Source organism: Epinephelus lanceolatus, chromosome 6, assembly GCF_041903045.1.
Source record: "Epinephelus lanceolatus isolate andai-2023 chromosome 6, ASM4190304v1, whole genome shotgun sequence".
Taxonomy (NCBI): Eukaryota; Metazoa; Chordata; class Actinopteri; order Perciformes; family Serranidae; genus Epinephelus; species Epinephelus lanceolatus.
The window spans coordinates 11,923,582-11,934,620 of NC_135739.1; the positions used below are offsets into that span (position 1 = coordinate 11,923,582).

The window sequence follows — 11,039 nt, forward strand, 5'->3', positions numbered from 1 at the left end:
CAGCAACACCTGTAAAACTTGGTATACCAGTCTGGTCCTGTCTGTTGTTTGGCTTAAACTGGTTTGAAAGTTTTCTTACAGCGGCCCAACCGTAATCTGTGGTTGCGTATTGATGTAGAAGAATCCCTGACTCCTGTATCAGTTCATCCCGACGCCTCTCCACTGTAATTTATGATAAAACCAAACAAACTGCAGAGATCTCCACTGAGCAGCAGCTGGGTCTGTAAACAGAGTGACGTCAGTGTTGTCTTCCTCCCCATCCACCTCTCTGCAGGGACGTCCGACTGCTGATCCTGGAGCACTGTCGCTGGTCGGTCATTCAGAAGTATCAGGCCGTCATGAAGGGTCTGACGGTCGATGACCTCATGACCTTCGTCACCGGGCTGAAGGCGGAGCTGTACACCGAGGGGCTGGTGCAGGGAAACTTCACCAACATGGTGAGACACACAGAGAAACAAAAAGCTGAGCAGCAAAACTTTGTATATATATTTCCTCTCTCTGGTATCCCGTACCCTTAACCCCATCATGCTCATCCTCCACACAAAATTTAGTGTGGACTCAGTCTTTTAAAATTCAGATTTAAAACAGGAAACAATTTCTCTGCCACTACTCTGGATAATCTGTAGTAACACTTTAAGTCTGGAATATTTTATTAGTACAGACTATTGATTTAAACAGTTCAGGTGTAATTTCTCACACGTTTCCTCCAACAGGAGTCCAAAGAGTTTCTGCAGTACTTCATCGAGTGAGTATCCTGCTTCATTTCTTTATTCAGCTTTCAGTATTTTTAATGTTGGAAGCTTATTTTTATTTTTATTTCAGTCATCTTGTAAAATACACATTCAGGCTTCAGATGTAACTCAGTGTAACTGAAAGTAGAAGGTAATTAAACTGCGAACACCCTTACACATTCATATTCTCTAAACTGTAGTGTGTTAAAGTGTAAAGTGTATTTCTTAGCATTTCTATCAAACTAAAACAGATGGAAAGTGCTGAGTACAAAAACAGTCCGTCTATGTATGTTAAATAATCTGACATAATGAACAAGCTGCAGAGGAAACAGTCATCCTCCAGTTTGTGTTAATGTGATGTCAGCAGTCCCATCTGTCTGTCTGTCTGTCTGTCTGTCTGTCTGTCTGTCTGCAGTAAGCTGCAGTTCCAGCCTCTGTCAGCAGAGGTCCCTGTGTTGTTCCGGGTGGTGGAGCTGCCTCAGAAACATCATCTCTGTAAAGTCAAATCTCTCAACAAAGGAGACGCCAACTCCGAGGTCACCGTCTACTACCAGGTAGGAACACCATCACACTGATGCTCCACACTGGACTACAGAGTGCAGCTACATCATGGTTACATGGCAGCGTTTAAAACCACACTATCTGTTTATTTTTTATTTTGTTTTTAAAGGTTCAGTTCACACAAATTACAAAATAAAATCCTTTTTTCTTCGTTCAGTCTGGTCAAGTTAGTTTCAGTTTTTAAAGCCAAGATTGAAAAAAAAATTCAGCAGCATGTCTTTCCAAAAACAGCGTCACTGTTTCTCTGGATAATCCTCAGAGGACTATTTCTTTAGGAGAAGGTGTTCACAGTGAGATCTGAGGATTATTTTCAGTAACTGAGAAGTTTTATCTGTTATATTTCAACACTTTTAGCACCACTAACAGAAACTGTGTTGGTGTGGATAAAGAATCTCAGAGGCAGACATCAAACTTCTACACAGAATACAGCCCATATACAAATTTAGAATGTCGAATTTATCTCAGTCTGCAAATAAAAATAAGAACATCATGTATTCATTTACAAATTCATATAAATAAAGTAGGCATGTCCCGATCCGATCACGTGATCGGAAATCGGGGCCGATCACGTGGTTTCAGACTCGATCGGAATCGGAAGTTACATCCCGATCAGGGATCGGATATAGGCCTATGACATATCAGATACATGTCAGGGTTTTCCCTATTTGTCTAAAGCAAGACGGGCCGCATGGGGGGCGTTCAGATGTAGCTCTTTTGCACTCTCAAACCCATTACTTTTACTGTAGACGTGCGTCATGTGCGCTCATAACCCAAAGCGACGCCAGCGGCGCGCCTTCGGTGCAACACGCTTGTTTTTCGTGCATGTCCGTGTGTGTGTGGCTGCGTCATCGCGGACATGTAACAATATGAAATGACGGTGCTTGCGAGAGTGTGAGAGACGATCGTCCGTGTCACCGTGTCAGCTGACTGTTTAGTACGTGTGTGTGGCTGAATTGTTTCACTGCTGACTTCCAAGCAGCTGTTGTTGTTGATGTTTGAGCGCTACAGACCCCAGCAGCAACAACAGTCACGGCAGCTTCTACTGAGAGCGAGTCAGACGTAACGCACGTGAGACAGACACACGGACAGACTGCGCAGATGTCGCGGACATCGTTGATATTATGACATGTCTTACAATACTGCAATAAATGTCATGGGCTTGTTATTGGGGTACAGTATTGTAATATTGTGAGATTGTGATATTGTTACATCCCTAGTAGAGCACAAAGAACAGAAAAATAGTGGGATGATACAGTTAATCTACAGTAAAAAATTTTACTGCATTGCCAAAGTATCGGATCGGGACTCGGTATCGGCAGATACTCAAAATCAAATGACTCGGACTCGGACTCGGGGGCAAAAAAATGTGATCGGGACATCCCTAAAATAAAGTCACAGCCTCTCACAGAACATGGCAGATACATACAGTCAGGTCCATAATTATTTGGACAATGATACAGTTGTCGTCATTTTGGCTCTGTACACCACCACAATGGGTTTTAAATGAAACAATGAATACCTGCTTAAAGTGCAGACTCTCAGCTTTCATTTAAGGCTTTTTTCAAAAATGTAGTATGAACCGTGAAGGAATTACAACCATTTCTTCACACAGTCCCCCAACTTTAAGGGCTCATAAGTATTTGGACAAACTAACATAATCATCAATTAAACAGTCAGATTTAATACTTGGTTGCAAATCCTTTACAGTCAATGACTGCCTGAAGTGTTGGACACATAGGCATCATCAGATGCTGGGTTTCTTCCCTGGTGATGCTCTGCCAGCCCTTTACTGTAGCCGTCTGCACTTTCTGCTTGTGTTTTGGGTGTTTTGCCCTCAGTTTTGGCTTCAGCAAGAGAAACGCATGCTCAATTGGATTCAGGTCAGATGATATGACTTGGCCATTGCAGAACATTCCACTTCTTTGCCTTAAAAATGTCTTTGGTTGCTTTTGCAGTATGCTTCAGGTCAATGTCCAACTGCACTGTGAAGCATCGTCCAATGAGTTTTGAAGCATTTGGTTGAATCTGAGCAGATAATGTAGCTCCAAACACTTCAGCTTTCATCCTGCTGCTCTTCTCAGCAGTCACATCATCAATAAATACAAGAGAACCGGTTCCACTGGCAGCCATACATGGCCATGACATAACAGTACCTCCACCATGCTTCACTGATGAGGTGATGTGCTTTGGATCATGAGCAGTTCCTTCCCTTCTTCCTTCTCTTGTCTTCCCATCATTCTGGTAGTTGATTTTTGTTTTATCTGTCCACAGTATGCTGTTCCACAACTGTACAGGCTTTTTAGATGGTTTTTGACAAACTCTAATCTGGCCTTCCATTTTTAAGGCTAACCAATGGTTTGCATCTTGTGATAAACCCTCTGTATTTATTCTAGTGAAGTCTTGTCTTGCTGACAAGAGCAGCAGGATGAAAGCTGAAGTGTTTGGGGCACCATTATCTGCTCAGATTCAACCAAATGCTTCAAAACTCATTGGACGATGCTTCACAGTGCAGTTGGACATTGACCTGAAGCATACTGCAAAAGCAACCAAAGACATTTTTAAGGCAAAGAAGTGAAATGTTCTGCAATGGCCAAGTCATATCATCTGACCTGAATCCAATTGAGCATGCGTTTCTCTTGCTGAAGCCAAAACTGAGGGCAAAACATCCAAAACACAAGCAGAAAGTGCAGACAGCTACAGTAAAGGGCTGGCAGAGCATCACCAGGGAAGAAACCCAGCATCTGATGATGCCTATGTGTCCAACACTTGAGGCAGTCATTGACTGTAAAGGATTTGCAACCAAGTATTAAAACTGACTGTTTAATTGATGATTATGTTAGTTTGTCCAAATACTTATGAGCCCTTAAAGTTGGGGGACTGTGTGAAGAAATGGTTGTAATTCCTACACGGTTCATACTACATTTTTGAAAAAAGCCTTAAATGAAAGCTGAGAGTCTGCACTTTAAGCAGGTATTCATTGTTTCATTTAAAACCCATTGTGGTGGTGTACAGAGCCAAAATGACGACAACTGTATCATTGTCCAAATAATTATCGACCTGACTGTAAATGGCACAGTGCAAAACATTACAATTAAGTAATTTAATAAAACATAGACACTCCTGCAGACAGAAAAAGGCGTAGGCTGAAGCTACATTTTATAACACCGACCCTTTTAACAGCATATCATATTTAACAATCAACAACAAAACAAACCAAACCAGGCAATCAAGGTGAAATAGCAACAAAGACAAAAAACAACACACAAAAAAAGGCAACTTAGGGGCTGTCCACACCAACGCGGGTATTTATAAAACCGTGACTCTTTGCTCACAGTTTGGCCTTTCATCCACACGCAACCGCAGTTTTTGGCCCCTGTAACCGGAGTTATTTGTATTTGAGTCCAGGGTGAACTTTTTGGAAAAGTCCGGTGTCAGCAGTCATGTGTGGACAGGATAACCGCAGTTATTTTGTCTCGTCTCCATTGTATGACGTCACAGTGTGCGACGTAAACAGAAAACAGCTGTGTTATTACCCGATCCAGTGTGTGCGAGAGGCGATTTGATGATGGACCTAAACAAAATACTGCTGCTATTTAGCAGAATATCAGCACTTAGTGGCTGTATCATACAACTAACGCTACTCAACCACATCCAGCAACAGAGGCAAGAGTGTGCTATTAGGGAGACTGCTCCTGCTGTCAATGACAATGGGTAATGACATATTACTGCCTTCTGATTGGCTACAATGGCCTTACAGTTAGGAGTTATATCACCACCTACTGCTTTGGCATGTGTATTACATTGCTTGATAGTGGAATTTGCAGTGTCATGTGGACGGAGGTATTTTTATTACACCGCTTGTATGAACGCAGATTTTTTAAAAACTGGAGGCCAAAAAAGTTCGGTTTTAAAAATACCCGTGCTCGTGTGGACTAGGCCTAACTCACTTGAAGTTCCTGTACCCTGTTCTTCTACGTCGGAATTACGGTCTGATCATCGTCCGCTCTGAGCTAAAGTCTTTTTGGTGCAGAATTGCGAGGCATGTAGCAACGCAAAAACAGCGAGCAAAAGCTTCATCCTAATTGAAAACCATTACAGAAAGGCGCCTCCAGCTGCTAAAACGCTCTCTGTGTGATCAAGGCCTAACAGAGTATTTTACTGCAGTGAAGGATCTGAATACTTCACCACTAGTGTTGTATTCATGTGCATAAATCTGGATTCTGTTGCAGTCGGGGCTGAAGAACCTCAAAGAGCACGCTCTGATGGAGCTGATGGTGGTGAGTGTTACGACCATCCCAACAACTCTGGTGACAGAAAACAGTATTGGTGGTTCTTGTTCTGTGGTGTGAAAACGTGCACGTCCACCTGTTATGTAGCTTGAACTTGTGTTCGTCTCTTCAGATGCACATGGAGGAGCCGTGCTTTGACTTCCTCAGGACAAAGGAGACTCTGGGGTCAGTGTCAGTCTCTTATACTGAGTGTCAAGTTGAGTAATGTCCACTCACAGTATCCGTCTAATCACAACACATCGTACCCCCACAGGTACCAGGTGTATCCAACCTGCAGGAACACCTCAGGGGTGCTGGGATTCTCTGTCACCGTGGAAACACAAGCAACCAAGTTCAGGTGAGTTGACCCGTCTGTGTGTTTGAGTCTTTGTTTGTGTCCTTGTTTAAGACGTGCTCCTTGTCCCGTTTGTCCTCGCAGCACAGAGCTGGTGGAGGCGAAGATCGAGGAGTTCCTGGTGAGTTTCGGGGAGCGTCTGTCGGGTCTGAGCGAGGAGGCCTTCAGGACCCAGGTAACGGCTCTCATCAAGCTGAAGGAGTGTGAGGACGCTCACCTGGGAGAGGAAGTGGACCGCAACTGGTTTGAGGTCGTCACACAGCAGTACGTCTTCAAGAGGCTCAACAAGGAGGTGAGACGCACCCGTCTCTCTTTCTGTCTCTGCCTTGTTCTGAGGGAACGGGGGAGAGAGACAGGATGAGGGACAGACAGAAAGAATGAGTGGGAGAGTCTATTTCTCTCCCTGTCTCTCCATCATTCTTTGTCTGTCTCTCCCTCACTCTTTCTCCGTCTCTCCCTCACTCTTTCTCCGTCTCTATTAGGGTTGGGAATCTCTCTGTGATAGACGATTCAATATGTATCTAGATACACAGGTTACGATACGATTCAAAATGATACATTTTTAATACAGAACGATTCGATACGATTCTTTACAGTGTAGGAACGAGTAGTGTACGATTCGATACGATTCTATGGTTAACATTTGTTGATGTAGACATTAATCATACATTATAAAATAAAGAAGCCAATTCTATAAAAGTGACATTCTTACAGTATTTTCAAATTTGTAAAAGACCACATCCCCAAGCATTGTTGCTGTATGGCACTGGCAAAAATAAAATAGAAAGACAAACAACAACAAAATCCCATGTCAAATGTATTTATTTTTAGACATGGACCAAATTTTTTGTTGGATGGGATCAATATAAAAATGAGAAGAAGTTTTAAACTTTAAGTGAAGTGAACTTTAAGTAAAATTTAAGTGTTTTAAACCTACTTGTTGTGTTGTTTTTATGGTATTGTTTGTGTTTTTGTATGTATCTTATATGGACTTGAGTCTGGAATAAAGTTTATCATAACGCTGTACAATATAAACATAAAGCAGACAAAAATAATAACATGCAATGTAGGGGCAGAATCTGACATCTCCTGTTATTAGTTGATATCATGGACTGTGATGACTAGCAGCTTATCACTGACAGCATGTCAGACTATTTCTCTGTGTTTGCTACACTCTGTGTTTGTCATTTATAAAAAGATAAATCACTTTTCTATAATACATCAATGATATTTCAATGGAATAAATTACTTATTGACTTATTCACACTTCAAAAACAGCATCAATCAGTGATGAATATAGGGGGGATCAAAATAAAGTAAATAAATAAAATCAAAATCAACCAGCCACCCTCCTCCCCTGACAAGTAGAGAACAGTCCCTAAAGTGCGCTGAGGTTTGTGGAAATGTGAACGGCTCGTTTCTCCTCTGACACGTCACATACCTGTGTGCTGCCAGGGCTCGCCTGGTATTTCTGGGCAGTCATGACACCGACGAAGACTTCTTGGACCTGGAGCCGGGCTTGTCGGTCGCCGGTAAGCCGTTATCATGCGCCGCCGAATTTGACAGGAATACGTATTTCTGTCTGTGTCTGTGACCCCACGTTCAACCCACAACCGGCAGGATTCGCCTTTAGTTTCTGCTGCGGCTTGGCTGCTCCCTGGTTTATCCAACCAGCATTAGCTTCTGTTCCTCATCTCCACCGGTCAAGCTGGCGCTGATGTTTACATCCATTATCGTTTTCAGTAATGCCTGCTACGGTCTGGAGCATGCCGCCGGCTCTCGCGTTGTTTTCGAGATGCAAACTGTTAAAGCCAACCGATTGCTAGTCTCACGATACCCGAATCCATGACTCTACAATCGATTCATCTAAGGATTCATGGCTGATTCGTATCGATTGAGGAGGCTGCTACCGACGTAGCCGTATCTCTCGCTTGTCAAACCGGATATCCGGTCGTATTGGTTAATCGTTCCCAACCCTAGTCTCTATGTCATTCTTTTCCTCATCCTTTCTCCATCTCTCCCTCATTCTTTCTCCCTCTCTACCTCGTTCTTTTCCACAATTTTTCCCTGTCCGTCCCTCCATCATTCTTTCTCCCTCTCTACCTCATTCTTTTCCTCATTCTCTCTCCGTCTCTGCCTTGTTTTTTCTCCATCTCTCCCTCAGTCTTTTTCTGTCTGTATCTCATTCTTTCCCTCGTTCTTTTTCAGTCTCTACCTCGTTCTTTCTCCATCTCTCCCTCATTCTTTTCCTCATTCTACCTCCATCTCTCTCATTCTTTTTCTGTCGCTATCTCATCCTTTTCCTCATTCTTTCTCCTCAACCCCATTCTTTTCCTTCTTTACCTCATTTTTTCTCCATCTCTCTCTCGGGTCAAAACAGTTACAGTACAGTTTGGAGGTATTTACACACAGCTGGTGTGGCTGCAGGGCTCTGGTTCTGGTCCTGTTCTGTGGTTCTGGTCCTGCACTGTGGTTCTGAGACGTTGTGTTCTGTGCTGCAGATCGAGGCTCTGAAGCTGTTCTCTCAGGAGGAGCTGGTCTCCTGGTTCCTGGAACACAGAAACAACAGCAGGAAGCTCAGCGTACATGTAAGTGTGTTTGTGTTGTGTTCACTGACTCTTTTAACAGACCTCATTCAAACTGTAGACACAAACACTCGGTGAGTACCAGGCTTAGGCAGATCTGTCTCTTCTAAACATGTAAAACTGAGCGGTATGATCCTTTTTAATAGTAAAAGTATTTAGACAGCAGCTGTTTCTATTCCAATGAAGGGTTAATACTTGATAACAAAAACTCTGAAGAACAAAATAAAAAGAATCTTTTAACACGTTTGTTTTCTCCGTCAGGTGGTTGGTTTTGGGGTGGAGGAGAATGACCCACCAGAACTGAGCAATGCCTGTAGCCCCGAGAGCCCGGACAACCCCCCCTCCTCAGCCTACGGTGAAGTGAGCGAGCTGACCTTCCTGCCAGCCTCCTCGCCGCCGCTCCAGGACACCATGCTCATCACCGACATCAGAGCGTTCACCTCGTCCCTCCCCCTCCACCCTTACCACAAAATCCTCAGCTAGGCCACTCTCACTGCAGGCCAACAGGGCGGAGCTAAAGACCTCCTCCTTGTAGTAATAATAATAAATTAACCATGGAAACGGCTAGCATTGATGTTCGATGGAAGAGGACACTGTTAGGACGGACATTTAACAAGTGTTTAAATCTTTTGTTTCATGTGAGTGGTTGTAAAAATGCTGCATTCACAGCCCGTGGGAAAAAAGCATAAATCTGAGCCAGTATTTATAAAGCATCTCGTGATTCACGTCTTACTACAGCAGAAATTATAAACGTAAAAATTAGTAATAACCACTTTTTTAATGTAGCATAAAGGCTCGACATGTACAGGCAAATAGAGGTATCTACTGTGCTGCAGATTATAGTATATAAATACTGTATATATATATGTGTGTGCAAAAATACGATGCTAAAAGTGTTTAATCTGCAAAATAGATTTCAAGCATAGAAGTAAGTTTTGTGCTGCAGTTACACAGCCGGTACAGTAGATTACACAGTACACAGTTAGATTTATTCAGATAAGACGGACCTGTTTCGTGAGATAGACAACTGCAAACACTTTTATGAAGCTGTAAGAGCAAATCAAAGTTTGATTTACTACTGCAGAAACGCACAATTGTTATCATCTCAGCTTCAAAGCTACATTTTTTTATTCATTTTTTTCCGCTGTGAGGTCGGGAGGACCTTCATGAATGTGGAGAGAGCAGGGGCTCTCAGAGTCAGTCAAAAATAATGATGAAACTATTGCAGAAAAGGTGTTTTAATGAGCTGATATTCATCAATAAATCTCAAGATATATCTCTGCCTGCAGATAGGAATTATTTTAAAGTAAGTCGTTAAAATTATTTTACTCCTAATCCTAACATTAGGACCAAACTTCACTTAATATATAATTTGTTGCTGTGAGGTGCTCGATAAATACCGGCCCTGCTATAAAACACTGTTCAGCTCAGATATAAGGTGGAATATGAATCTTGGGACTTGCAGTTTGTGAATCTTGATGGATTTAGTTTTTTTTTTCTTGTTGCTTTTGACTGTGAACAAATTTGTACAATTATTCCCAGGTGAAGTGAATGCAGCGTGATGACTCAGGGCTCTGGTTTAAAATTCAGTCAGACAACAAAGAAGGGCAGAACTATCACTTCAGTGTCACTTCAGCCAGTATCACTGAACAAAACAACCTATGTTTTAATTTATTACATATAAGTTTACATATACGTGTTCATACTGAAATAATGGATGATGTATGAAAGAAATAAATGTATACACAGAACAGTATCTGGAGGCCTGTGATTAAAAAAACAACAACTGTGACTTGTTTTAACTCAGAATGTACTGCAGTAGTTTGTGTGGGCTGGAAAGTGCCCCCCAAGTAATTTTAATTAGTTATATTTGCATTTCCATGACAAATAAAAAAATACCTTAACTGAATGTTTCAGTTAAAAGTTTTGTTTGATTATTCTGGATTATTCTGTCCATAAAACAGAGTATGGTTTTCTATGGCATAAGGAAGTCATTGGAGTATTACACTGAAAAGTTATATTATAGTATGACATAAAAAACTGATTCTATACAATGTTATGAAAGAGTCTTAGTATACTATGGCATTTAAAGTTCATAGTTTAGAATTTAAAAAAATTATTATTACTTAGCTTGACATATAAAAAGTCAGAATATCATGTTGATAAAATTGTTTAAAAAAAGTCAAATGTTGTATATTGAAAACATTGTTACAAATGCCATAGTATAGGGTATCAAGAAAAAGTCACAGTATAGTGTGTCAAAGTTGGTACAAGTCATACTATGTTGTTAAAATGTCATAGTAAAAATGGCCAAAAGAGTCATAGTATGTTAAAACAGTTGTTAAAAACGTGGTCCAGAAAAAGTCCTAGTATAGTATTTTGAAAAAAAATGTGAAAAATGTCATAGTATAGTTTGTTGAAAAAAAGTCATGATATAGAATTTCGAAAAAAGCTATATGATAGTATATCAAAATGAGTTATGGAAAAGTGGGTATACTATAGTATGTCGTCCAAAATCATGAAAAAACGTTGTAGTATA

The 11,039-nt window shown here is 41.4% G+C and overlaps 1 protein-coding gene across 1 annotated transcript in view; it reads left to right on the plus strand.

Moving 5' to 3' along the window:
* LOC117254122 (nardilysin-like) overlaps window positions 1-10,409 on the plus strand; it is a 29,574-nt gene extending 19,165 nt beyond the window's left edge. The window contains exons 23-31 of the mRNA XM_033622142.2: window positions 275-437; window positions 714-745; window positions 1,147-1,285; window positions 5,522-5,569; window positions 5,694-5,746; window positions 5,835-5,918; window positions 6,000-6,207; window positions 8,417-8,503; window positions 8,762-10,409. Of these exons, the coding sequence (XP_033478033.2) occupies window positions 275-437; window positions 714-745; window positions 1,147-1,285; window positions 5,522-5,569; window positions 5,694-5,746; window positions 5,835-5,918; window positions 6,000-6,207; window positions 8,417-8,503; window positions 8,762-8,983 (1,036 nt within the window). The 3' untranslated portion in view covers window positions 8,984-10,409. The remainder of the gene's footprint in view (window positions 1-274; window positions 438-713; window positions 746-1,146; window positions 1,286-5,521; window positions 5,570-5,693; window positions 5,747-5,834; window positions 5,919-5,999; window positions 6,208-8,416; window positions 8,504-8,761) is intronic.
* Window positions 10,410-11,039: the final 630 nt, after the last annotated feature.